The 26,441-nt window shown below is 37.0% G+C and overlaps 4 protein-coding genes across 5 annotated transcripts; 2 read left to right on the top strand and 2 right to left on the bottom strand.

Annotated features, from left to right (window-relative positions):
• The first annotated feature begins 676 nt into the window (after positions 1 to 676).
• Positions 677 to 1,444, top strand: LOC117619158 (BON1-associated protein 2-like). The gene has a single exon (XM_034349031.1). The coding sequence runs from the start codon at positions 772 to 774 to the stop codon at positions 1,300 to 1,302; it is 531 nt and encodes a 176-aa protein (XP_034204922.1). The 5' UTR covers positions 677 to 771; the 3' UTR covers positions 1,303 to 1,444.
• Positions 1,445 to 5,891: 4,447 nt separating this feature from the next.
• On the bottom strand, positions 5,892 to 9,953 carry LOC117619699 (E3 ubiquitin-protein ligase At4g11680-like). Its single transcript, XM_034349706.1, has 5 exons — positions 8,959 to 9,953; positions 8,127 to 8,246; positions 7,883 to 8,015; positions 6,721 to 6,882; positions 5,892 to 6,314 (listed from the first exon to the last, which is right to left on the bottom strand). The coding sequence occupies exons 1-5, from the start codon at positions 9,462 to 9,464 to the stop codon at positions 6,138 to 6,140; spliced, it is 1,098 nt and encodes a 365-aa protein (XP_034205597.1). The 5' UTR covers positions 9,465 to 9,953; the 3' UTR covers positions 5,892 to 6,137.
• A 2,091-nt stretch (positions 9,954 to 12,044) lies between these two features.
• On the top strand, positions 12,045 to 15,525 carry LOC117619045 (putative pentatricopeptide repeat-containing protein At5g52630). 2 transcript variants are annotated; one of them, XM_034348866.1, is made up of 3 exons: positions 12,045 to 14,643; positions 14,746 to 14,824; positions 14,913 to 15,525. In XM_034348866.1, the coding sequence occupies exon 1, from the start codon at positions 12,139 to 12,141 to the stop codon at positions 14,569 to 14,571; it is 2,433 nt and encodes an 810-aa protein (XP_034204757.1). In that variant the 5' UTR covers positions 12,045 to 12,138; the 3' UTR covers positions 14,572 to 14,643; positions 14,746 to 14,824; positions 14,913 to 15,525. The 2 variants fall into 2 exon arrangements, with proteins under 2 accessions (XP_034204757.1, XP_034204756.1); XM_034348865.1 differs by having other exon boundaries at positions 14,746 to 15,525.
• Positions 15,526 to 15,776: 251 nt separating this feature from the next.
• On the bottom strand, positions 15,777 to 20,600 carry LOC117618484 (shaggy-related protein kinase theta-like). The gene is made up of 13 exons (XM_034348041.1): positions 20,268 to 20,600; positions 18,883 to 19,149; positions 18,634 to 18,726; positions 18,333 to 18,392; positions 17,948 to 18,220; positions 17,764 to 17,838; positions 17,320 to 17,376; positions 17,073 to 17,213; positions 16,944 to 16,994; positions 16,761 to 16,856; positions 16,567 to 16,650; positions 16,376 to 16,478; positions 15,777 to 16,286 (listed from the first exon to the last, which is right to left on the bottom strand). The coding sequence occupies exons 1-13, from the start codon at positions 20,328 to 20,330 to the stop codon at positions 16,225 to 16,227; spliced, it is 1,425 nt and encodes a 474-aa protein (XP_034203932.1). The 5' UTR covers positions 20,331 to 20,600; the 3' UTR covers positions 15,777 to 16,224.
• Between the last annotated feature and the right edge of the window lie 5,841 nt (positions 20,601 to 26,441).

The following is a 26,441-nucleotide window of genomic DNA, read 5'->3' as shown; positions in this document are numbered from 1 at the left end:
CAGAGGAGGGGATGGGTTGTGAACGGGAGAGTGTTTGTTTCGTTGCTGGGGTGGGTTTTTTTTGGACAAATTACTAGGTGGGTTGGGTTCTGCAAATTATTCACCTTTTTTCGCTAGTGGTGGTGATCAATTAATAAATACCTTCTGAACATATATTTTGCCATGAGCATTACTGTTTTAATTTTTTCTTGATGTTGTAGTGATCTTGTTGATGAAGTAATAGTTTACCGAATGAGTTGAAAGAGAGGGGGTGGGTCTTCGGGGTTGGTATGGTAGTGGAGTGGAAGGGGTGGTGGCTGGTCGGAGATGGGGTAGGAGGGGGCTGGTTAGGTATTTTTTCAATGCTCTTTAATTGATGTTTTGGTAATTGAGAGAGAGGGGATGAAATGATAGAGAAAGAGGTCGAGAGAGTTTTATTTTTTTATTTTTTTATTTTTTTCAATTCTAAATTTTTTTATAAATATTTATCATGTTTTATAAATGTATTTATTATTTTTAAATAATTTGTTGATCTCTTTGTTGCCACGTTATATACCGCGTCATGAGTTAACAGTGTTTTTGACGTTGGTATAAAAGAATCGGCGCGTCTTTGTTTGAGTCCAAATTTGGAATTTTAAGAAACTCAGAAGCCACGTCCCTGTTTCACACTCCTTTCCTCACAACCTTCCTCCAAACACCCTTATAAAAGCATCCCCCCCCACCCTATTTCTCATCACAATAACCATTAACACAAGCAATTCATCAAACACCTAACGTGCACTTTTCATAACCATGGCAGCAACGTCCCGGAAGCTAGAAATCACGGTCATATCCGCCGAGAACTTGCAATTAGATAGAAAACCCATCAAGAAAAACGCCTCTGCTACCGTCCGCGCCGAAAATGACAGCCAGTTTCTTACCACGGACATGGACACCGAAGGCGGCGCCTACCCCAAATGGAACGAGAAGCTTGTGCTCGACTTGCCAATGCAGGCGAGGTCCTTGACGGTGGAGGTTCAATGCAAGACTTCTTACGGCGTCAGGACGATCGGAACGGCGAAGATTCCGGTGTCGGATTTCGTGGGCGGGTTTGTGCCTGAGGGCTACCTGCATTTTTTGAGTTACAGACTGAGAGACCGCAGGGGAGAGAGGAACGGGATTGTGAATATTTCAGTGAGGATGAAGGTGCCGGAGTTGAAAGCGTGTGCTACAACGTCGTCTCATTCGAGCATGGGATTTCCGGTGGGAGATAGCAGCTTTGGCGTCGGTGGCGTGGCGACTGGAATTCCGGTTTGGTGCGGGGCGTATCCGAGAAATTATTGAAGAAAAAGATTGGTTTACTTGTCACAAATCACAAATTTTTGTTTGTAAATATTGGAGTAAAATTTGTCCAACTACATACTCACAATGTTCATGAAATTTTATGCAACAATTTTATTCATTGTTACATTACCTGATTGGATTATACCCATGCTTAACCAATCTTTATATTATGGGTCGAATGACATTCATACTAATCTTTGTATTGTCAGTGAATTGACATTCATCGGCAATACTAAAATTTAGTTAGCTGAATGAGGAATCGTGGAATTATTTACCACATTTATTATGCACATGTATCATATAATTTCTTTTTCTTTTCTTTATTTTTAATGAAAGAATATTCAAACTTTGAATCTCTTTTAATTATGTGAAAGTGATGTTTTGCCTAACCTAAGTGAAAAAACCAGAGCTACATGGAAAACTATCATCTCCTTCCGCCGGCTTTAACCAGCCCACAGACCTTGCTCACCATGTGCACATCACCAATCAAGGAAGACCATGTTCTATGACCTATCAATCACTTTCATCTCAAAGTATAGTTTTTATTTATCTATGGAGCTTTAAACTATTCTAAGTTATTAGAAGATGTTTCAAATTTGAATTTCGCCCTATTTTCCGATTAAGAAAATATCAAAAACTGTTGCAAATGAATTAGAAGTAATAGTCCAACATCATATTGTATAAAACACTACGGTAAACCATTCAATACAAATCTCCTGTAGTCTAATCTTGTAAATTGGCGTAGAATTGTCCATCTTTTTCTCTCTTTCTCAAGGAGATTTGAGAAAACCAACATGCATTCCTAATGTGATGTGATAGCATATTTTAACCATGAAAGTTGTGGGAGAAGCTTCACTTTTTCCCTAAGGACACTGTAGTCATTGAAATAATGACCATCTGACCTCTCCTTCCAATTCCCCTACCTCTCATAATCCATATAAATAACTCTCTCACAAATATCCTAAAGCCCAATGTAATATTTATGCTTTTAAATAGTTATATCTTATTATTTTCTCATTTAAATCTCAAATTTTCTCTTGTTGATTCATAACAAGAAAAAATATATATAAATGAACTTGCATAGTAACTATCTCAACCAACGTAATTGACTAGTTTCTAATCTATACATGCAGTTTCTTGCTGCCCTACTTTTGGTTTATCCAGCATACGTAGCTGCTCTTGGTACTCCTTATCTTTGATGTTGCATTATTTTGCTCTTGATGTTGAAAAACATTGATCAGAATGGCGCGTCTGCAAGGGAATATGTGAAGTGTACTCATTAGTGAGTTGTATGAGAGAGATCAGTAAGTTTCATACCAGAAATGGCTCCAAAGAGCAGTATGAGAGTTATACTGACCAATTGTTTTCAGATAAGTTTTTGAACCATGTAAGTACATTATATACATATATGAATCTCACTGGTAGAGGTCAACTTGAAGATTGAATCTCTATATCCAACTCTAAGACATTAATCATTCCATTGAACTGCTCAAAAATGTGAGATACCTGGTCGCGGTCCACAAGTAGAAAGTTAACAATCAGTTGCTCTGGGCTGATTGAGGCCAGTAATGCTATACATTTCATTTGCTATTCATTTAGATATTTTTTGGCTTGTCCTAATATACAATATGAATACCTATAGGTAGTATCATACTTGAGAAATATTCTCGGTAATAGAGGTTCAATCTTCGAGTTGGCGTGGACCAGTGAGATTTTTGCATTGCCAAGCTTCCTCGCAGCAGGGGCAGATGGTTATTTCCTAAAGGGCATCACCAATCAAAGCCTTCAATCTAAACTGCATGTATAGATTAGAATCTAGTCAATTAGGTTGGTTTAGACAGTTACTAATGAGCATGCTATGTTAGTGAGAGGTTGATGTAAGAATTGTAACTATTGATAGCAAGTACAGATAAGAAATTGTACCCATGAAACAAAATTTACAGAAGTTTCCTTGATGCCTGTTACTTTATGTGAGATGGTGAAGGGGTTGAAAGAAGTATTGGTGGCAATACTTCATATATTATGTCACAACTAATGATAAAACCTCAAGAACTTCATGTATCTGGGGGCAATTATTAAAAAAAATGCTACATGCCTTAAAACTTAAAAGATACTTTACCCAGGTACAAACCAACACAGATTATGTCACAAATAATGATAATCATGTTCGCTATGCAGTCATAACATCCAGAAATCTAACTTTCAGTCCGATGCGCAACGATTGGTCATTTCCAATAATTAAGGATTTGTTCTTATCAAAAGCAAAAAAATTACATTTTCTTGAGCAGGAAGCCTACGATAGTTTTGCTTTTCTAACACAGAAGTTACACATCCAAATTATGATGGACCTGGCAAATTTTCATCTGAAATAGGTTTGTTTGAGCCACCATCTCCATTTTGATCAATTTCCAGCCATGCTCTGTTAACCTTACACTAGCATTATACATCGAGTGTAAATAAGAACAAACTTTTGGAACTTGTATTTTATTTTTTCTGCAAAACAAGCTTGTTCACATGCCCCATTATTCCGTACAACAAAATTTAAAAAAGAGAGAGACAGAAAGGAAAGTATTTTCTGGCAAGACAAACAGAACCAACTTTAAAAGGAGCAGAAAATTTATGGTTTAATAAGAAATGGAGTTAGAATCAATTAGTCAACTTTTTCCTGAGAAAATTCTTGGAAAGTGATAGAAAAATAAGAGTGAGAAGATGATTAATTTACCTGCTGGTGGGATGAGAAGAGGGTTTCGGATTCCATGGGAAATGGAGGGCTTTGCGAGGCGGAGGCCGGACTTATCCTTTGGCTGTGATGACGGTGGCGGAGAGATTAAGATAAGGAGCATGAATGTCGGCTTCGAGTCCATTGTCTCCCTCCTTGTCTGCGACCAATTTTGTGTTTATACCTCGTAACATCTGTGCCCAATTGAGATGTCCCCTGTCTGTCCCTCAGCAATTCTCTTGCGATCTGTATTTTCATAAAATACTCATAATATTCAGAGTGGGTAATATTTAAAAGGTATAGCCGCGCGGCTGTACTTTTAAAATATTTTAAAATATTTACAGCCATACTATTAAAATATTCGAAAATATTTAACTTAGTATAGCCGCGCGGCTATACGTTTTAAATATATTCAATAAATTTAAAGGTATATTTAAACTTTAAAATATATTAGAATATTTTAATAGTATAGCCGTGCGGCTATACTCTTTAAATACCAGAAATGACGATTTTAGGGCTGTGATTGAGGCCAACTAGTTATTGTTGTCGACAGAAGAGTAATTTATTTCAGGCCAGGTTTCGAAGAATTTGATTTACAATCACTAATGTTTCCTTGATACAGATCCATTGACGATCGTCTCTTCATTATAAACCGAAGGTTGTATATGGCGCCAGGCGAGAGGATCCAGTACTGAAGTGTCAGGCATAGAGGATGTAGGAGGGTCTTCAGAGAAGTTCCTACCTGGCAGAGCTTATTTTCTTTGATTCATTTTTTTGCCAGATTAAGTTCCATTATCCTACAGTAGAAAATATTCTACTCCATGCTTTTAGTAGCTTAGGATTTCAGTTCTTTGGAGTTGGCAGGTTGGTGTTGCTCAACAATGGCAGGATGAATTGGATAATCTTGCCTCTTTGATATCACTACCTGAATCAGAGTTGAATGTTGAAGATGATAGTACTATTCCCTGGACAAGTGAGGTGTGCACCTTTAGTTTATATCTTTACTTGTTTTGTTTTGGCTCGTTTGAAAGCAACAGAATCTCTGGCCATGGTTCCAATTTTGCCGTTACATCTTCATTCTTGGCGTTGTGCAGGTTATTGTTTATGCGGCACTGTATTTGAAACTTAGAAGAAAGAAAGAATTATCAGAGGATAATCAGGAGATATATGGAGCAAGGATACCAAATATTTTACACTCAAAGAGAAGTGGAAAGATAGGAAAAGATTCATGCGTCCACTTCTTATTAAAATCAAACAGAAATTTGAGAGATCTCATCTTTATCAAACCTCTACATGTGAGGATAAAATTGGATTGCCTTGATCACGAAAAAGCTGAAAAAGCAAAATATATTATCCTAAGAGACTCCAAGGTTGAGGTCAATATAATATTCAGAGTTGCTAATATTTAAAGAGTATAGCTGATTATACTTTTTAAACATTCCAATATATTTAAATAGTATAATCACGCAACTATACGTTTAAAATATCGAATATTTTACAGGTAAAGTCGTACAGTTATACTTTTTACATATATTTAAATATATATTAAAGAATAGGAAATCACGATTTCAGTGTATTTATATGTAAATCCCTATTCCAATCCGAGAGGACAAAATACTAGGAGTCGTCGCGGTTCGTGTTAAGAGTCTAAAACTTCTAAGACATGTCAAACAACCCTCATCCGAACCCCTTTATGATGGCGCGGGTTGACTCATAATATATGCCGACATTTTGCCAACACACGGAGGGATGACTGTCCCACATTCGGCGACTGCCGCGGGTACAATTCTTTGTCAAAAAGCCTCCTAAAATATTTACCCATTCTGCTAAACCATTTGACTTTACGCCTTGTACCAGAGGAAACTCGAAATTGGTCGACAAGAATCTGAATCCTTCATATAATGACCATTGTAACCATCTACTATATTTTTGTTTTTCAGCATTACAAGAAGTTGGTTGACATTAGCATATACATATACATATATATAAGTTAACGGATATATTTAACACCGAATAAAAAGAAAAATATTAAAATAGAGATGCACTTGCAGCACCACTGAAGATATTCATTTGCTGATGAACAGCATGCCATGATCAGAGAGAAATTTGATCCTGTCTACACTACGCCGGTACCAATTTGGTTACTAGGCTTTAAAATGTTGAACTTGCACAGAGGGCAGGTAGCATTGATGTATAACCATTTGTCTATGCAGCTGCAGTGAAAATGATGATGGCAAGGAAGTCCGCGTAATTCTGCTCCATTGTCGTAAACAGAAAGACAGATGCAACATTCCTGCAATTTATAAAATTCATGTGATACGGGCAGTCTGTTAAAAGGCTTCTTTGCAGTGATGTACTGCGAAACCAGCACTTGCACACGTACTATATATACAGACAAAAGATTGTACGGTTTCATCCTAAGACTTTCAAATGGTATGAATATTGGGAAATCTAAGAACTCCAAACCACCTAATCTTAGATTCATATCAGACCTTGGTTTTCATAAAAGAACTTGGAGAACGAAATGGGTTGTAAGGGAAGGAATGCTGACAAAAATCGAAAGATCAAAAGCTATGCACCAAGAATAAGATTACTGGACAAGCTATGGTACTTGAGCTGCTAAAAATACATAACACCATACAAGTATAAAGCAGCTAGGAAAGGGACAGGACCATATTGAAAGGTACATGGAAACTTACAGCATCATCCTGGGAAATAACATGCTCAGTTGGTGCATGAGTGTTACATTCGGTCATTAATCCTTCAGAAGCTTGGGCCTCACCGTTAAGTTTCTCAAAATTACCTGTCCTGCGAAATTTGAACTTTGGTAATCTATCAATTTCTTCCTCTGTTGCCCCCTCCTGTTTTCATGCAGAAGTGATATGAAGTCAGGTAAATCATATATTGACATATATGATTGAGTAGAAAGGGATTATTTCATAAGTGCAAGATAACCAAATTAAATCAAGAAGCCAAACAATTCTTTCATTCTTTTCCCCTTTCATAACCTACTACATCATGCAAAGTAAAGAATCCTCCAATTCATATGGATCCTCTCCATTCAGATAGTGAATGGAAAGGATCGATTCTTCAATCGCAGCTGTCACGTGGAATGGGCCACCTTGAATTACGGTGGCACATATAAATCTAGAACTTTGGCATAATCTTCAAGAAAACAATGTCAGCAACATGTAACTCAGTCATTGTGTTTTCATGTTTCTTTTCAATCAAAGAAGATTTAACTATATAATAATCTTCTATCCAAAATCCAACAGAAAAATGCACCAGAAAATTCAATATTTTAACAAACTCTAAAAGGAGTTCTCATATGGTCGCCCATAAAATTCTAAGAAAGAACTCAAATTGCCAACAGCTTAAGAGAGTTCTTCAGCAATATACATTTACTTACAATAAAGATGCACAAATATTGTGAAAGTTAGGCTCTTCCTTCAGAATCAACATGCAAAACAAAAATGCCTATTTGATACAGAATTGAACTCTTTTGATTCGAGGGACTCAAGCTGGTGCCAATTTCATAAGGGAAGGGAGGAGAGATGAGAGGGATGAGAAGGTACAAAAGCTTTTTTGAATCCATTATAAATTTCAGCATGAGATAAAATGAGCCAGCAAAAGTTTGCACGTGTATCACACTTAACAATATAAGAAATCAGAACATGCAAAACACAACCATGAACAACAAGCTATTAGCCTATTGCCACTTATCACAGTTTCTTATTCATATATTGCCATAATTTGAGCTTCATGTGCACGTATCAAGAGATTATTAACTTGCCTATTATTCCTAAATATGCTTCAACAAAATAACACTAAAAATTGCAGACATTCCTTATGGTTGTCTACCTGATCTGTTACAGCATATAAGATTGCAATTATGCATGGCAGACAGCAGCAGACTGCAATTCCAACAAGACATGCAACAGCAACACATATAACGACGAAGAGCATATCAAAAGCTAGAAATGTAACACAAAGCCTGCAAAATAGAACCGCACGTGAGTAGTTAAAACACACACACACACACACACACATTCAAGTCAATCACTCAGAAGAAACCACTTAAGAATAAACTCTATTCAATCCTAACCAGTATAGATGAGGTGAATCACATAGCAAAGTCTGGCCACCATCAGTCACCCAGTAGAATCCAATGACCCACCAAATAAATGAAAACATGGTATTGGCTGACTCCAGATGCTTTGTGACACTGTTGCAGTAAAAAAAAAAAAAATTTTAAAACATAGTTACTTTCATGGCATACAGCCACACAAAGATTAGCCACATGTAAAGATAATCACATTCAAAAAAATGGCAACCATAACTAACATTAACCAACTTATTGCATTTTAAATTTTGCATTACAAATATGATGTGAAAAAAGGGTAACATCCCATGTGGGGATTCAATCAATGAGGCCCCATTTCCATTAAACATCACCATCTAGATTCATCCACACTTCAAATAAACCACAAACAGACGGAACTTAAATAATAGGTCTGTCCTGCTCATTTTTACATATCTAAAAAAGGAAAAGAATTGCACTGAGAAATAAAAATTTCAAAGCTTGACAAATGTGCAACAATGGATGAACAGCAAACCGATTCCAGAATACAAAAAACGCTTACTTACTCTGAGTTTTAAAAACCATGTTTTTTATGTCACATTTACTAGAACCACAGACAAAAATATTCATATCCATTCTATATAACATATACGCAAACTAAACATAAATACATACTTACAAACCAATTGAATATATATGCAAGATTTCCTTTTTCCAGAAATGAAACATTTAAATCAATATCCACACATTTATACTATTAACATAATATGAATTTATATTCCTAAGTCCTAAAAACAATCGAGAATAATATGCATAATTGCACAAGGAGCCTAAAAACAAAAGCTAAAAACTCTACCTTGTCTCATCATCAGCCATACCCTGCTCACTCCCATAATCTTCAACATCACTTCCAGACCCCAAACTGCCACTCCCACCACTTCCCCAACCTACCTCACCAAAACCCACCTCACGTCTCCTCCTATACTCCACAACCACACACCCAACATGGACAACACACTGCAAAATATACCCAACAACCCAAATCCTCAAAGGCACCACAGGCTTCTCCTCCATGCTCAACCCCATCACAGTGAACCCAACACACACAAAAGCCAAGTTCCAAAGCAGGTCCAGAACTATGACGGGCTTCGAGTAAGCCCAGTAGCTCTGGCGCTCTTCCAGCTCCTCCGCCGCGTTCTCTCGGACCCGAAACGAGGGCTCACGAAGCCTCATTCGGCGCCCGCTGGCGCGTCGAAGGAGCCGCGCAGCGCCGCGCAATGGTGGCGGGGTGTGGCGCACGAGCCTCCGGCTTCGGAGGAGGTCATCGGCCATTGAATAGCCAAGGAGTGGTGAAGTGTCCATGGCCTACTAGGAAATTCTTTTGAATTGGGTTTGATTTTCTGGGAATCGAGTTGTATTTGGATTTTGGGTTTGTGATTTTCGAATGATCAGAGCGGAATTTATGTGGGTTGCTGTTATTCACTTGAACCAGAGATTTGAAGGTTGAAGATGAAGCATTTTGGAGCTAAAATTGGGTTTTTGGAAATCAAATTGGGGGATGAATAGAAAATTTTGAAGGTTTAAATTGAAGCATTTAGGAAGAGCGAGAAGATTTGAAAGGTGAGTGAGCTGGTGTAGAGGGAGAGCTTTCTGAATTTTGGGTTTGGGATTTTTCAGTGATTTGATGGGGAGTTTGGTTTGGGACTAAACTGCTTTTGTTTTTTTCTTGGTATTTTGAATTTGAAGTCTGTGAACTTCATTTTCACCAGAAGAAAGAGTTTGTGTACTTTATGGTTTGATTCAAATTTCTCACTTTTCACATGGGAAATTGCAATTGTGGTTCTAATTGTTTGGCTTTGTGTGTTTGAAATTGAATTCAAATTCCCAAAGCAATATTTTTTCTGGTAAATAAGATTTTATACAATGTTATTTTACCATTGTATTCATTGCAAACAATAAGGTAAGGTTTACAATATTAACTCGTGGTGTCTCTGGTGCCTTTTTGTGTTGTCATTGTTCAAACTTTTTTAAAAAAAGATAGCAGAAATCGAATTTTAGACCTCTTACAATATTAAAACGAGAAGTATTGGCAGACTAAAAATTAGTTAATAATAGTTAAAACTTAGAATATTCGAATTTTCAACTACCTTTATGTTTCATTATCACTGAGTTTATCTTATATTGTAAGTGTTTAGGGTATATTCAAATGATAAATGCATATAAAAAAAGATGTCATAATTATGTTACATCTAAAGTTCGATTCTGATTAGTTTCTCTTTTTGCTTGATAAACTCATGGAAACAAGGGGATGTTGGGAACATAGTTTATGTTGGAAAGTGGAAACACTAGTGATTGTGGAGGATGAGTGAAATGAGAGTGGATGATGATGTATTTGTCGGAAGAAATTTTCCCGAATGCTTTTGAAAGCTGAAAGCTTCAGGTGGGATAAGATTTACCTACACCCACCCCCGCGCCCACTGGCTCCTTCTGCTTGGCTCCCGCCACGTATCCGATGCAAAGTTGCCGCCGAATGTTTTCATTTCGCTGGCGCTATATTATCAGTGCTCATCTGTTCTGCACACTGTTTTTATAAAATAAAACGGAAATATATATATATAATATTTTAAAAAGTCAATTTTCATATTCTTGTAAATTTACTTTGCTGAGTTATAACATTATTTTTTTATTTTATTTCAAAAAAAATTTTAAATAAAATAAAAACCATTTCCCTACTTTAAGAGTATTTTCATCCATTTGTTATGGCAAAGACAAGGGAAACAATGATTGTTACTATTCACATAAATAGTGTTTGCCATAACAATTTTTTTATTAGTTTTCCACTTATTGGAGTACTTCCACCCATTTGTCACGGCAAATGGCAAGGGCCGTTACTATTCATGTGAATAGTGGCAGCCCTTGCAAAGGCTTGTGGTGTTTCCACCCATTGTTATTGCAACCACTATTCACATGAGATATAATGAGAGAAATTTGTATACAGTTTTGGTGTGGGAAGTGAAGAATATAACTAAGTATTTATTTTTTAAAAATTCAAAAAAATTTGGTTTTTTTTTAAAACAAATTTCGTTGCTGACGTCAGCAAAACCAGGCTAGAGAGCATGTTGTTTTTGCCTTTGGACTGGCCCGGTTTGTTAGGACCCAGCTGCTGCTCAGGCAGCTTAGGCCCATTGGAATGCCAACCTGCAATTTGGGCTCCCTCCTGCCCTGGCAAAGGCAACCGTTGGGGTTGCTAGTACCTTGACAACCCAAGAACAACCAATATTCACATGAGATATGAGGAGATGAATTTATATATAATTTTGGTATGAAAAGTGAAGAATATGACTAGGTATTTATAAAAAAAATAAAAATAAAAATAAAATCTGAAAATTTTGGTCTTTTTTCCCTTTTTTTCTTTTTTTTTTTTTTTTTTTTTTGTTATTTAAATTAGATGCTAACATCTCACAATAACGTTAGCTTGTCCAGGCAATAGCCCAGACAAGTCTTTTCTTTGGACTTGTCTAGGTCGATGGAGCCCAACTCTTGCCCTGACAAGACTTGGGCGTTGGAAACACATTTGGAGGCCTTGGGGACTTCTTGCCTGAGCTGGGGCACCCGGTAAAAATGCTCTAGGAGCCCTGTTTCTCTTAGAAGAAAAACAAAACCTTTAGCTTCTCTTTTTTCTTTATTCTTTTTTCTTTTTGGGTCCAGAAATACAGTTTGGCATGAGAATATCATAAAATTGGAAATTTTGTATGGACTATATAGAATCAAATGGGCCCATATTAAGTTTTCTTGGGCCAAATCAGATAACTATTCTTCCATTGGTTTAAATAGGCCTCTTATAATAAGATAATGAGGTGCTTATAGAATCCAAATAACATTTCTTTCTGCAATTTGTCACTTGGGATTGTCTTTTTTTTTTTTTTTATTGTCTGAACACTAGGGATGGTCTTGAGCTCAGCTGTATTTGTGAAATTTGGAAGCTTCATGATCTCTGTAATAGACAAGCACAAGCATTGAGAAGTTAAAACTGGCTATGAACAAATTAAATTCAAGAGTTTTGAATTTTTCCCACAAGGCTAATCAATTCAAGCACAAAGAGTTAGCCCATCTCATCCACAGCATTGTGGATTCAACCCAGTCTAAGTTCCAGGCGAATTTACTCCTGAATGATTTGTCTAAGTCTGGTCGACTCGATGAAGCCCGCCAGCTGTTCGATAAAATGCCGAGTAGGGATGAGTTTTCTTGGAACACCATGATAGCTGCTTATGCCAATTCAGGAAGGCTAAATGAAGCTAAACAACTATTTGATGCGATCCCAAGTAAAACCCCCATCACTTGGTCTTCACTCATATCTGGGTATTGTCGAAATGAGTGTGAAAGTGAAGCTTTTGTATTGTTTTGGCAAATGCAGCTTGAGGGACACAGGCCGAGCCAGTACACGTTGGGCAGTGTCCTAAGGTTGTGCTCAACATTGGTTTTGCTCCAAAGTGGTGAACTTGTTCATGGGTATGTGATAAAGACCCAGTTTGACACTAATGCCTTTGTCGTCACGGGTCTGGTTGACATGTATGCAAAGTGCAAGCGCATTTCGGAAGCTGAATATCTCTTTGAGACTCTGCCAGACAGAAAAAATCACGTGCTGTGGACTGTTATGCTTACAGGGTACTCTCAAAATGGTGATGGTTTTAAGGCAATGAAGTGTTTTCGGGACATGCGAGCTGAAGGGGTTGAATCCAATCAGTTTACATTCCCTAGCATATTGACAGCTTCTGCCTTAATTTTGGCGAATAGTTTCGGGGCTCAGGTGCATGGATGCATTGTTCAGAGTGGTTTTGGGGCAAATGTGTTTGTCCAAAGTGCATTGGTTGATATGTATGTGAAATGTGGAGATCATAATAGTGCAAAGAAGGCACTAAAAAGCATGGAGGTTGACGATGTCGTTTCTTGGAACTCCATGATTGTTGGGTGTGTAAGGCAAGGGTTTACAGAAGAAGCTTTGTCCTTGTTTAAAGAAATGCGTTCGAGAGAACTGAAGATTGATCACTTTACTTATCCATCTGTTCTAAACTCCCTTGCTGCACTGAAGGACATGAAAAATGCAATGGTGATTCATTGCCTGATTGTGAAGACTGGATTTGAGGTTTATCAACTTGTGGGCAACGCTCTTGTTGATATGTATGCTAAACAGGGAAATATAGATTGCGCACTTGAGGTGTTTAAGCATATGTCAGACAAGGATGTTATCTCATGGACCTCCCTGGTAACCGGCTATGCACATAATGGCTCTCATGAAAAAGCACTTAGATTGTTCTGTGAGATGAGGACAGCAGGGATCTATCCAGACCAATTCGTAATTGCCAGCGTTTTGATTGCCTGTGCAGAGCTGACAGTTTTGGAGTTTGGCCAACAAATTCATGCAAACTTTATTAAGTCCGGCCTTCAAGCATCCTTATCAGTAGATAATTCATTTGTGACTATGTATGCAAAATGTGGGTGCATAGAAGACGCCAATAGAGTTTTTGACTCTATGCAAGTTCAAAATGTGATTACTTGGACAGCTTTAATAGCTGGTTATGCCCAGAACGGTAGAGGAAAGGAATCCCTAAAATTTTACAATCAAATGATTGCAACTGGCATACAACCGGACTTCATTACTTTTATTGGCTTATTATTTGCTTGTAGCCATGCTGGTCTTCTGGAAAAAGGTCAATACTACTTCGAATCGATGAATAGGGTTTATGGAATACAACCAGGTCCTGAGCACTATGCATGTATGATTGACCTCTTGGGGCGCTCAGGGAAGCTTAAGGAGGCTGAGGCATTAGTTAATCAAATGGTTGTGGAACCAGATGGAACTGTATGGAAGGCACTACTTTCTGCATGCAGAGTACATGGGAACATAGAACTGGGAGAGAGGGCAGCAACAAACCTATTTAAAATGGAGCCTTTAAATGCTGTGCCTTATGTTCAGTTATCTAACATGTATTCTGCAGCTGCTAGATGGGAAGATGCTGCAAGAATCAGAAGATTGATGAAATCAAAGGGAATTCTTAAGGAGCCTGGATGCAGCTGGATTGAGATGAACAGCCAAGTGCATACATTTATGTCTGAAGATAGAAGCCATTCAAGGACAGCTGAAATTTATTCCAAAATCGATGAGATCATGATGTTGATCAAGGAAGCTGGATACATCGCAGATATGAACTTCGCACTTCATGACATGGAAAAAGAGGGTAAGGAGCTTGGCCTAGCGTATCACAGTGAAAAGTTGGCTGTTGCTTTTGGGCTCCTCACCACACCACCAGGAGCACCAATCCGAATTTTTAAGAATCTCCGGGTTTGTGGAGATTGCCATAATGCAATGAAATATATATCAAAGGTTTTTCTCCGGCATATTATACTAAGGGATTCAAACTGTTTTCATCATTTCAAAGAAGGGAACTGTTCTTGTGACGACTATTGGTAGAAGGTTCATTAGTTAACATCAAATGGCTGGTTTGTCGTGCTCTTCTTGAAGACCGTCAAGTGCACTTCAAAGGTTGAGACCATAAACTCCGTCTCTCTTTTTCTTTCCCTTCTTTGATATCTTTGGATTATGTAGATCTGGATGAGAAACCTAAAACTTAGATGTTTGATGCAGATGAAACTTGAAGCTGCTGAAACCCGGATAAGCAATAGGCCCCAAACCTATGACAGTCAAGTGAACACCGACTTAAATGGTAATATATGAACTTTCCCATCTCATGCTCTTATGTGATGTGTTTTCTGTAAGAGCCTAACTTCTGCATCTACAAGTGTGGCTTGCAGACTATTGGGAATTATGTTCGTCAGTCGTGTATGAGAATTCAAACCTCTCATGTACTGCATAAAGAGATCTCCTCCTCATCCAATTGTCTTAGATAATGCAAACCATTTTCTACCTCCATCAAATCAGCTCATCAGGATTCTGAATCACTACACCTTGAGTACAGGATTTCTTGAAAATACAGGATCGGAGATTCTAATAAGACTATGAACATGCGGAAATATATTGTTTGTTGTATGTAATATTCCATCCAGAAAGCGGAGCTCTTAACAATTTCAAATTCAAAAACCATTTTGTAGTTCTATGTCTATCTGAGATTTAAGCCTCTTCAGAAACCTCTTACATCATAAGCCTCTTCAGAAATTCGAGTACCTTGAAAGTGACTGGCAGCTGCTAATCTCAAAGCTTAAAGAACCTCAATGTGACTTCCTAGCAAGATCGGGCTATTTTGGAAGAGCAGGCTGTGAAGGTAAATGGCCCAGAGAAATCAGTTGCGGCCCAGCTGCAGAGCTGCAAATAGCCTTTGTTGATCTCTATTTTTGTGGTGCACTCAGGTAGGGACGAAAAATATTTATTTGTTTCACTCTAAATTCAATGACCTATAATATAGAGGTAATCTGGCACAAAAATATCTGTATTATTTCAGTCCAGTTTTGACCATGAACGCATGCTTGATTGTCATGGTAGATTCGATTCAACCACGATAATGTTTAACTTTGGTCGAAATTCATCCCAAAATAGACAAAATTATTGTCTGGATGCAATCAGTGGTACGGAAAACTGAACACATCATTCAAATGTACAGGATTGCCTGTTATTTCACTTAAGACCACTGAAAGGGAAAAAGCAAAAGATAAAAGAAGAAATTGGGGAATCAACTCGAATATTTGAATTTCTCTGCAAATAGTGGGGAACAGTATACAATGAGAACCTAATTTTATCTAAATGATCCCATTTAAGTTAGTCTCCACAATATTCATAGAACACTATATATGACAACATGATTAACATATACGTAAGAACCCATCTTTCAGTCGAGGCATACAACATTACATTGTAAAATTTTTAATCTTGGAATCTCTCTGCCAAGCAGTCCCACTCCACCCCCACCTGAAAATTCCACCCGCAAGATCCATTTGTATGAACAGCCTGCCAGAAACTTATCTCCGATGCATAGTTCTGCTATGACTGATCTGAAAGGATCAAGAGACGGCAGACCCTTTGGGTGCAAGGCAGCATGGCTCATGTGAGCATCCAAGCAATCAAAACTGCATTTACATCGTGTACATTTATGAACCCCTCAGTTTCAATTAATTAATTCCTAGCATGCTCAGGGATTAGACGATGTCGGAGTTCAGTGGAAGCACCCGCCAACTCTGCACGCGTTAGACATCAAGATTAACACAACTACTAACAAAGAAAAAAGTAAATAAAAACAAGGCCATAGAATAGTGCAAAATCTTACCTTGGGCCGTGAAATCGAACAAAGGAGGTAATGCTCGTCCATTGGGCAAGCTTACATTTGGGTCTCTCAAATCATCAAAGAAGGGGTGAGCACATGCCTCCAACTACAAACCAGGAAAGAATTTAGTATTACACTTTAACCATTCACAAGTTCCAACGAAAAATTTATCAAGAGCAATTTTATTTTCTTACAGCTGTGCAACGTAGATTTGGTGAGTACTGGAGCAGCCTTGACACAAGATCCACTGCTTCAGGGGGCATTCGCTTGTGAAATATCTGAAGATTACAAGCACATTAAGATTTTCTGCTGACACAAATATAGATCCGATAATCCAATTCATGAAGAGCTGATAATAAATACTCAAAAATTAAAATATTGAACAGACCTTATGCCATGGGTGAGCTTTGATCTGAGGGAACTTAAACTCAGTGTAATTCGGATTCATGCACTTTATTTCTTCTCTGGTTGGTGTCCCAAGAATCTAGTATGATACCCAAAAGAGAAAATCAGAACGCAAAATAGCAAAAGTATCACCATAACAAGCAAAAAGTGGATACATCTACCATACCTTTATAATCTCCACCAGCTGATCAACACCACTCTCCCCGGGAAACAGTGGCTGCAATGATACCAAAAATAGCCATGAGTTACTAGAAAATATAAATAAGGAAAGAAATCTGACATGCTATACGCATACCTGTCCAAGAAGAAGCTCAGCAAATACGCAACCAACAGACCACATATCAATTGCAGTGGTATATTCTGTAGCCCCGAATATAAGTTCTGGAGCCCTATAATATCGTGAACAAATGTATGATATGTTGGATTCACCTGGCACCTAAAAATGAGAAAATAAAAGAATTCATAAGTTCCAAGACCTTCATGAATTCCAAGATATCATCAAAGCACTGTGACCTCCAGAATTTACAAACTACGAAACATACCAACATCTTTGCACTCCCAAAATCACATATCTTTAGCTGATGCGTGTGGGGATTCACCTGCAATATACATCACAACCTCAACCTCAGTATGATGACAGAAGATACAATCTCATACCAATTTGAAATCAAAACATACTAAACATATCAAAGGGCTGACATGCAGGCTTTAGTCTTTATTTAAATAATTGAAACTATCAAAACTTAGTGCTCATATCATATGCAAAGTCAACCACCACCCCTATAGTGTGGTGGTATCCGTCCCTTCTGTTAAATAAAAGGTCTTGGTTTGGTCGCCAAATGGAGTGGGTAATTGAACCCAATATAATTGTTGTCAATTTTATCTATATAAGTAAAGTCAGACTGCTGTGAATGAGAAAACTTATTCTGGTTCATTACATGATCAACACTAAAATCAAACTGATAAAAGTTAGAAGAAAATCTTACCAGCAAATTTTGTGGCTTAATGTCACGATGACACACACCAATAACATGGTGTAAATAATTTAATGCGCGACAAATCTACAAAAGATAAAACAACAGAATTTATTCTCCAGAATAGGCATCGTAAAGGACAAACCACTAAAGAAAAGGCAGGAAATAAAAATCAGCAGCAGGATTCAAAAATCACCTGGTATGTATACAATTGCACATAAATAATGGGAATATGTTGGTTCATCCTGATATAATGCTTTGAAACTCGGTAAACAGTTTCAGATATATACTCGAGAACAAGGTTAAGGTACAGCTCGTCTTTGTCAGTAGTTGAAAAGAAGCAATGCTTCAACTGGACAACATTAGGATGGTCAAGTAAACGCATAATTTGAAGTTCTCTATTTTTATATCTTTTATCCTGCAGCACCTTTTTTATTGCAACTGCGTCACTTGTTTCCAAACATTTAGCCTGCAGCATACAGTACAGTGAGCAAGGGAAAAAAATTGACGTCGAAATCTGTATCAGTGGAAAGGAACCAACGAAACCTAAATAGTGAGCAAATCCAAATAATCTCATGTACCTGAAAGACAACTCCAAATGAACCAGTGCCAACTACACGCTCTGCCATATATGAAATTGTCTGTAACCAAATAAGAAAATTGATTAAAATATTATGAACAATTTATCTCAAATATAATACATCATGTACGTATAGAGTGTAAATCAACCAAAGGCTCCAGCGGGAAAAGAGATCATACACAGAGAAGTTAAAAATCATCCAACATAAAGACTTTCTAGTTCGGTATTACTAAGTATTCAAGACAATGAAATTAAGAGACAACTTGAGAAATGCAGAAGCACACGCAGATAAATGAAATCACCTGTTTAGGTTGTCCATTCCGGCCTCCTACTGTTGTTGCAATTATATGACCAGTTTCTGTTCCATTACCATTTATAACAGTTTCTTCCATATCCTGCGCAGGGAAAATTTGCAACCATTTACTCGGTAACTGGTATTTGCTTGTTAAGACTTTGCTTTTTTACATTTAAAAAATAGCAGAGTGATAATATATTATATACACATATCTGAAGGAAAAAATTACATGAAAAGAATTAACAACAAAAGTTACCTTTTCATCATGGTTGTTGGCCTTCTCATCTCTAATTTTCATTTCATTCATTTCTTTGGGAAGCTGATCATAACTTGACTTTTCTTCTTTGGCCTCTGTCTTAGCTATTGAAGATACATCAGATGTGCTTGCAACAGTTTCCAGTGATGTTGGAACAGTATGCTGCTCTAGACTGGTGGCACTTTTCTCAACAGTATTTGACTGTTTATTAGCCTTCTTCTCAGTTTCTTGGTCAAACTTTGCTCTCTTTGTAATAGAATCCACGCCCTGGAAATAAAAAATGAAACTTAGCTATAAATGATCAACAAATAAAAAGGTTGTGCAAAATATCTTAAACAATGACAAAAATAACCCACATAGCCTTCATTATCTCCTATTAAAAGAAAGCCAAACGTACAGATCTAAAATGGCATTTTAACTCATTGCTGTAAACAACCACACCAGTCATGAGCTAGTAGCACATATTCTTGTAACTTTATACACGCAAACACATATTTAACATTCACACACATAATGGCATTTTAACTCATTGCTGTAAACAACCACGCCAGTCATGAGCTAGTAGCACATATTCTTGTAATTTTATACACACAAAGTTGGCATTGCATGTAAACCATAAAAGAACCAAAAACAGTCATTTGATGTATCAGCAATCCCAACAAAGGCTGCTCCTGTTACATAAACTAACATTTTAAAACATCATTACCTGTGGTGACATAAAACTTCCTTTGCTCACAAGTAATTGCAATTGCAATGCATCATGAAAATACTAGACCAATCAAAAGTAGGAACAACTTAGTCTTGGGCAACATTGATCAGCTACCCACGCATAAAACGTAACAGCACAACAATTAAAATCCCATTTCGGCTCGGAACAGATATGTAAATACGATTGAAAACCATAATTACCACCCCACCCCCAATCCAATAAAAATGGAATAATACATACATACTAATCTAATAAAACCATATGGTCATTCAAATCCATACGCGAAAAAACCGAACTTTTTCTAATATGCACAGAAAATAGGGGAGAAAAATCATCAAAATGCGCAGATTTGCTAGTGGAAGAAAATCTAACATCTCTGTCTGAAATAGAAACAAAAAATGAATACATACATGTACCCCAAAAGAATATAATTATATATTAAAATATCCACTGCATAAATCCAAATCATAAAAGTAAACCAAAAAAAAATCGTCAACTGTATTTTGAATATCCAGATGCGAGCTTCTGAAATTTCAAATATCAGAAACCCAAAGCGCCGTAAATCACGACTTATAACTTTTTGTTTCATTTTGATCCATTTTCTGAGCTAGCTAAACAAGCTCTAACGCTCTAAGCCAACAATAAATGAACAAATATAAATATAAATCACACTTACAGGCTCCGATGAAACAGAGGTCCGACCAGAGGCAATGCTCTTGAGCCTTCGCATCATATTCATCTTCGTTTCGTCTATTTGATTCAACCAAACCCTAAATTCCTCCCAGAAAATGAGAAAAATCACAGAAGAGAGAGAAAGAATGCCAAGCTTTCTCTCTCCTCCTCCTCTTCCTCGTCTCTCTGTTTCTCTCTCTCCCTTTGATTCAAAACCAGAAACCACAGAGCCCCAAAAGAATCAAAGGAAAAGAAAGAAGAAAACCCACAGCCTCCCTTTCTCTTTCTCTCCCCCGCTCTCTCTCTTTAAGATTTTTCAGGATTTCTCTCACTAAAATTGTATTTGTATTTTTCTCTCTCTAGAATTTATCTCCCTGTCGGTTAGCTGTTTTTTTTCTTTTTCTTTTTTTTTTTCTTTTTTTTTCTTTTTTTTTGGGATCCTCCGGTCAAACTTGGACCAAAGAAAAATCATTCATTCCGGCCTCACACCATTTCTTTATCGTACCTCGGTCAAACGTAAAACTCCGGCCGTTGATGGGATATGATGGGGCATCCAACGGTAAGCATTTGCAGATTTTCCTGGTAAAGAGGACGCGTGGATTTACAAAGATATCCCCGGGACTGAATATTCGGTGGGGGTGCTTTTTGACTGGTCATTGGACGGTTTGTTTCTGCGGTCAAGTTTTTAGGGCTTTGAATTTTATTTGCTTAGGACTTAATTAATTGTGCTGGCCATGAAACCGTACGAATCGGTCTATTTTTTTTCTTTAATGTTGAAATTTCTGACCCAAAAAAATATATAGCTGTTAAATCTAAAAATTTCATGTGACAACCATAAGGTGTAGTGCGGTTAACAAATTGTTATTTTCAGTTGACGAGTTATCTGGTGCCTCAATGGTTATTTATAACAAATAAAGGCATTGCCTTAAAACCAATGGGCAAAAACTAGAGTCATTGAAATTGTGTAGTTTTTGTTGCAAACCGATTCATGAAAGGGAGTGACGATGTTGTGGACAACAATGATGATCATTTGAAGGGTGTTTGTTGGTGCAATGATGAGTGAGCACTTGATTAAACTAAATTAGTTTTTATCATCAAATCCTATATTAATCCAAGTTTAGGAAGCTAATTCGCAAGTTAATTAGCTTCCCGAAAAGCATGTGTGCAAATCCTGCATTGCGGGATCTCATTTAAGAAATTACTTAGTTTAGCTTTGATTAAAACTCGTCATGATCGATTTTATAGGGTTTAAACTTAAATTTAATTTGTGTTTGAGTTGTCCAAATTAATCAATCAGCATGTTTCGCAAATATAGCATAATTATAGTTTTTCTTAATTTCTATGATGAGTCAAGATATCATTATATTGATTCTAACTTTAGTTTTTTCTAAATTTTTACAATGACTCAATGTATCATTCTATTAATTCTAATATCAGACCCGACTAAGACGTAGTGGACAAAAACAATGTTTTATTTATTTATATAAGTGATATTGAGGGAGTGAAAATCAAACTTAGGACCTCAGGTGTATGAGTAAATACTTCTACAAACTCCATGCACATTACTTATTAATATACTATATTTTCATAGGGTTGGGTAATGCATAAATTCAAGTTTTTAATTCGACTTAAAAATTCAAATCTTGTTGAACTTAGGCGTGCCAACCCTCTGCCAAAATGTGATAATGGTTGGTAACTTCCCAACCGAAACCCAACTTGTAGTATTTCTAACCCACCATCGACACACTGGCCTTCTAGTTGTAATAAAAAAAATTTCCCAAATATGATAATAGAAAAACTCAACTTGTAGTGTAGCATCCATTCGACACCGGAGGCAACGATTACATCGACAAGTAGTAGAATTTTATAGACTTTATTTCTTAACTGTTGGATTAAATTGGTTAGTTTAATTCAACGATTAAGAGATAAAACTTCAGATATAATCCTCATTACAAAACAAGAACATGTTATGGGTTGGGTTGTGGGTCTAGTTAGTACTAGTTATGCCCTTATCTTTGTTCCGGTCGGGCTATTTTTTGTTGTTCTTATGGGTCTATTTTTATATTAATGTTTGCCTTGGGCATTGCCCATTCTTTTATGTGGAAAAGAAAACACGTCATCGGCCCAGTTTGGTTGCAGTTCATGGCTAGTCCTCCTAGCATTATCGTGAAGTTATTAGCAGTAGAATGGTAGAGCCACTGGGCCCAAATTTATTCAGGTATAAAATGCGATAAATTTGATGGTTAGCAGAGTTTATAAGCAAATTGAAAGAAAGTTGAGGGGCACATCGGAAAAAAAAGGTCATAAGTTTATGGTGCATTGCTAAATTTTTCGCTTATCATTAATTCTTGTAAAAACAAAGGGTCTGATGCAAGGGGGCTTATTATCAAGATCTTGTGGTGGTGAATTTCCACCTATTCATTATCGCTTGTAAAAATAAAACAAATAAATGGGCTCCATCATGATAAAGCTTAGAAGTAGCTTATTTTCAAGTCTTAAAATTGGAAAGCTCGATGATTTTTCTTTGCAATAAGTTGTTGGGTTTGGTTATCAAATTTTTGGGCGTGAATATACTCATCATCCCTACCAGACCATGAGCCTAGTTCACAAGACATGGCTAATGGGCTTCAAAGGATTTTGCTTTTGGTTTTTCGCTTTTCCTCAAATGGAGGAAGATCATGGGCTGGAAAAAGCCTTGTTAGTTACAGATTAATCAAGCACTACCTTATGAAACTAGGGCAAAATCACATGTTGTGCCAACGAACAAAAGAAGCTCCATTTCTTTCATGTTTTTATACAAGAGGGGGAGGGAAGAATTGAACCTAGGATCTTGAGTGTAAAGATAAATACTCTTAATCACTTGAGTTACAAGTTCCTAACTGCAAGTCTTTGCTTTTCCATTTAAGTAAACATAGTGACTCCACCAAGCATGCACATGCCAGTGCTAATCAAAACTTAGAAAATAATAATTGGGTTTTCGACCGAAATGGTCCCTCAACTATTGTTTTAGTATCATTTTGGTTCATCAACTAAAATTTTCATTTCAATAGTCCTCTAACTCTTTACTTGATATCACAACAGTCCTACCGTCAAATTCTGTCAACTATTTCGTGAAATCAAAGGGTGAAATTGTCTCTTAGGACAGTACCCTCAAAACCAAACAAATTCCAAATTAGTCTTCATATTCTTCTTCTCTGTTACTCTGTGAAGCCATTTCTGAGAGCTCGGGAACCAAACAAAACTCCCGAGAAAGAGTGAGAAGTTGGAATGCCCTGAAAAGATGGCTTTGCTCCTCAATTTCACGGAATAGTTGATAGACTTTGACGATTGGACCATTTTAATACCAAATAAAGAGTTGAAGGACTATTCAAATGAAAAATTTAGTTGATAAATTAAAATGATACTAGAGCAATAATTGAAATACCATTTTAATCGGAAAACTATAATAATTCATTGTTTGGCACGTGAACCCAAAACACACAACTCAAAGTAACATCAAAACGTCACCCTTGACCTCCTCTTGTTTCCATGCAATTTAATTAAGGGTATGATCAGTTCTCTGTTTCCATGCAAAACGTCACCCTTGACCTCCTCTTGTTTCCATGCAAAGTTCTCTGTTGAAACTCGAGACTTTGAGAGACTGATGATCAGTTGAGGCTTCGATGCTTTTGAAAATATATATTCCCAGTCACTCTACGTGTATGCGGCTGCCTACATTTGCACGCCTAATTAATTGACATATTATAGAGAAAAGTGTGGCCTTTTATTTCTAAGAGAATTAATTAAACTCGAAGACTTTGGCTGGCAAATGGTCCTACATATTCAATGCACCCAAGTTAAGAGTGTGCTTAAAATTGCAGAATCTCCCATCCTCTATGCACATAATGACGTCTAAGACCTCCCGCAACACACCAACCTCTCCCTTTTTCATTGAAAGCTGAAGAAGATTAGGAAAAAGGGTTTTCTTGTATTATTATCATCCATATGTCAAACTATGCCTTAAATGTTACATGCAATTTCAACAAAAGACTACATACACGGCACTAAGAAAAATAACATTAATGAAGGCAATGTTCATCTATCTCTCTTTCTCTAAAATTAAGATGTATGTGTTTATTTTCAAACGACGACATACGCAAGAAGATCTGACAAATTCTCACTTTACCATATTTTTTCGAGAAGGACCACTTTTGTCAATCATCATGTGATTTAATAACGTTTTGTCTCTGATTTGTTGAAAGAGGTTATGACGTCTGAGTTTATATTTCATGGACATCGAAGTGTTATATCATTGAAAAGAAAAAAAAAGGATGTAATTTTGGATATGAATCGTATGGAATACATGCCTATATGATTGGTTGAGTATTGGCAACAGCCAGCCCCATCTGATGCTGCGCCAATGATGGAGTGGAGTGCATTTGTATATTATAGGCAATCAATATCATGAATGTGAGTTGGCCTGTGTACTCTAATTAGGGTAAATGAGTAGCTAAGGAAAATTGCGTATATCTGAAGACATAACAGGTTTCCATGACTAAGTGAAAAGACAACTATATACATAAACCCCCCACCCTAACACTTTTGAGCTGGAAATTTATTAGGGTTGCCTTATACATAAAACCTAGGGTATGTAGGCACATGACTTAAGAATTATGCTTGTTTCGCTTAATCGGATTTGGATGGGTTGGGGAGAAATTCATAGAAAAACATTCCTATTTTGATGTTTAGAAATGATGGAAATGAGGAATGCTTTAAGCAGGATGTTACGCACGTTTATTATCTGGAAGCATAAATAAAATTAGTATAAGATGTGGATTTGGCTGATTGATTAAGGTACTGTATCCATCTCTTTGCCCTCAAAGTTTGATTCCTCTCCACATGTGAACATCACATTGTCGAAAAGAACAAACCAAATTATGACAACAATAAACCTATTTTTTACTTTGAGAATAACTTCTAACCTTGCGAATTTAGGATAAAATAGTCACGAATAAAGGAAAACGTGAAGAAATTTACAATTTTCGAACTTGTGAAGATAATAATTTCATAGGACACGGTAAATGGTAACTTTTTGAGACAACAATAAAAGTCGTTTTCCAGTGTTGTTTTTTTAGGGGACGTCTTGTGTGAGGTGAGGATTTACTATATGGTAAATGGTCCCCCCTCCCACACAGCGATCCATGGCATATTTCTTGGCCCCTCGTGGCCACAAATAATGCGTTGGGACTTCACTGTGGAAGATTGACAGAGCCCATCATCAACGGGACCCACTCTGCATGTGATGGGTTGGGACAGGGAGGGGATGATGTGTATATATATATAACACAACAGTATGTATGTCCATATATACATGCATCTGTTCATGAATGAACTGCTGTGCAATGCAGGGGAGAGTTTGTATTGTGAAGGACGACTTTGGAGAAATAGGACAAGATCAAAAAGGCAATGTCCAAAGCTAAAAAGCCATGAGCAATTGAAATTGACTATGAGGGCCAAATGCCATTTCCCTGTTTTGGATAGCCTTTCGTTTTCTTGACTTTATTGCCTTTGTCCGCACCTATTTAGCTAGCCAGCTACCAAGTAATGACTGTCTAGGACTTGCTTGTGAATGCATCCTAACATGTACCAACAATAGCACTTTTGCATGATCAAATTGCAGAACGAGTTGAAAAAAATTTACACAAGGTTCATATCAACATCGATATTTTTTCTCACTTAACTACTCACATCAACATCGATATTTTTCCTAGCTTTGGACATTGAGTAAAATAAGGTTCAATGAACCCATTCAAGCGTGGAGTTTTAATTAAAAATGCGTAATTGGTACTAAACCACCCACTTCTAACTATATTATGATACTTTTTAGATGTGAGATTATTCATCCCTACATCCATAACTTGTCTCGAGCAACACAATCCTAATAACTTAAATATAATGCTTTTTAGGTCAAGTACAACAAATAAACCTATGAAGAAGCTTATTCCAAGTTAAATAAAAAGCTACAAGATGTTAATACGATCACGTAATCAGTTCACGTGTTGTAATATAAGTGTCAAAGTTTGTGAATTATAATTCTTTCCACTCTAAATTTGTAAAAGTCAGCCTTATGTTCCCCTAGCAGTACATATGACATAACTATCAAAGCTTCACCGTCCAACATCCAACCGGCCAAACGGAA

The sequence above is a fragment of the Prunus dulcis genome, chromosome 2 (genome assembly GCF_902201215.1).
Source record: "Prunus dulcis chromosome 2, ALMONDv2, whole genome shotgun sequence".
Lineage (NCBI taxonomy): Eukaryota > Viridiplantae > Streptophyta > Magnoliopsida > Rosales > Rosaceae > Prunus > Prunus dulcis.
This window is presented reverse-complemented; position numbering and strand designations above follow the sequence as displayed.

What these genes read in the sequence shown, in the direction of transcription:
- LOC117619158 (XM_034349031.1), top strand. Translation starts at nt 772, where the DNA reads ATGGCAGCAACGTCCCGGAAGCTAGAAATCACGGTCATATCCGCCGAG.
- LOC117619699 (XM_034349706.1), bottom strand. Translation starts at nt 9,464, where the DNA reads ATGGACACTTCACCACTCCTTGGCTATTCAATGGCCGATGACCTCCTC. An exon ending in ATGGCTGATGATGAGACAAG is followed by an intron (nt 8,247 to 8,958) that starts GTAGAGTTTTTA and finishes TTACTGCAACAG; the next exon opens with TGTCACAAAGCATCTGGAGT. An exon ending in TTATTTCCCAGGATGATGCT is followed by an intron (nt 6,315 to 6,720) that starts GTAAGTTTCCAT and finishes TATAAATTGCAG; the next exon opens with GAATGTTGCATCTGTCTTTC.
- LOC117619045 (XM_034348866.1), top strand. Translation starts at nt 12,139, where the DNA reads ATGAACAAATTAAATTCAAGAGTTTTGAATTTTTCCCACAAGGCTAAT.
- LOC117618484 (XM_034348041.1), bottom strand. Translation starts at nt 20,330, where the DNA reads ATGAATATGATGCGAAGGCTCAAGAGCATTGCCTCTGGTCGGACCTCT. An exon ending in CAAATCTACGTTGCACAGCT is followed by an intron (nt 16,479 to 16,566) that starts GTAAGAAAATAA and finishes CCTGGTTTGTAG; the next exon opens with TTGGAGGCATGTGCTCACCC. An exon ending in GTTCGATTTCACGGCCCAAG is followed by an intron (nt 16,287 to 16,375) that starts GTAAGATTTTGC and finishes TAACGCGTGCAG; the next exon opens with AGTTGGCGGGTGCTTCCACT.